The 739-nt window shown below is 45.9% G+C and overlaps 1 protein-coding gene across 1 annotated transcript; it reads left to right on the top strand.

Annotated features, from left to right (window-relative positions):
* Window positions 1–323: 323 nt before the first annotated feature.
* Window positions 324–736, top strand: LOC107302317 (tyrosine-protein kinase ABL1-like; the record flags this gene model as incomplete). The annotated part of the gene is made up of 2 exons (XM_015831412.1): window positions 324–508; window positions 627–736. Coding segments are annotated over 2 exons (295 nt in total), but the record flags the coding sequence as incomplete, so codon positions are not given.
* Window positions 737–739: the final 3 nt, after the last annotated feature.

Genomic DNA, 739 nt, shown 5'->3' with positions numbered 1-739 from the left:
TGTCTATTGTCTGTCCGTCCATCCATCCATCCATCCATCCATCCATCCATCCTACCCTGTCTCTCTCTCTCTAACATTTTTATATCTCCCTGTTTAATGTATCACCTATCCAAACTGCAAATCATACTACCTGTGTTATCTTCCTCTCTATGTCTTTCTACTCTTGGAGATTTTTTTAAGTTCAGCATTTTTTAAAACTTGTTTCAGCATTGTTTTAATTTGCCTTCGCTCGGCACGTTCTTAACCTTACTCCTTAGTTGCTTAAGTTTTTAAGCGGTTTCCCTCGATCTTTTCTTAACAGCCATCTTCTTCTGCCCTTGCAGAGATCTCGCTGCCCGAAACTGCCTGGTGGGAGAGAATCACCTGGTGAAGGTAGCTGATTTTGGCTTAAGCAGGTTGATGACTGGTGATACGTACACCGCCCACGCTGGAGCTAAGTTCCCTATCAAGTGGACCGCGCCGGAAAGCCTGGCTTATAACAAATTCTCCATCAAATCTGACGTCTGGGGTAAGAATACAGAATAAGAGAGTTGGAAGGGACCTTGTCTGCAAGAAAACCACCCAGCTCAGAGCTACTGTATATAAACAAGGAGCGAGGCTCACTCTCTTCCTGTCCATCCTCACAGCTTTTGGTGTCTTGCTTTGGGAAATCGCCACGTACGGCATGTCCCCGTATCCTGGGATTGACCTGTCGCAAGTGTATGAACTTTTGGAGAAGGACTATCGCATGGAGCGCCCG

Source organism: Protobothrops mucrosquamatus, unplaced genomic scaffold (genome assembly GCF_001527695.2).
Source record: "Protobothrops mucrosquamatus isolate PMUCROS unplaced genomic scaffold, P.Mucros_1.0 scaffold47656, whole genome shotgun sequence".
NCBI lineage: Eukaryota > Metazoa > Chordata > Lepidosauria > Squamata > Viperidae > Protobothrops > Protobothrops mucrosquamatus.
The sequence above is the reverse complement of the archived record's forward strand: the minus strand, read 5'-3'. Positions and strand labels throughout refer to the sequence as shown.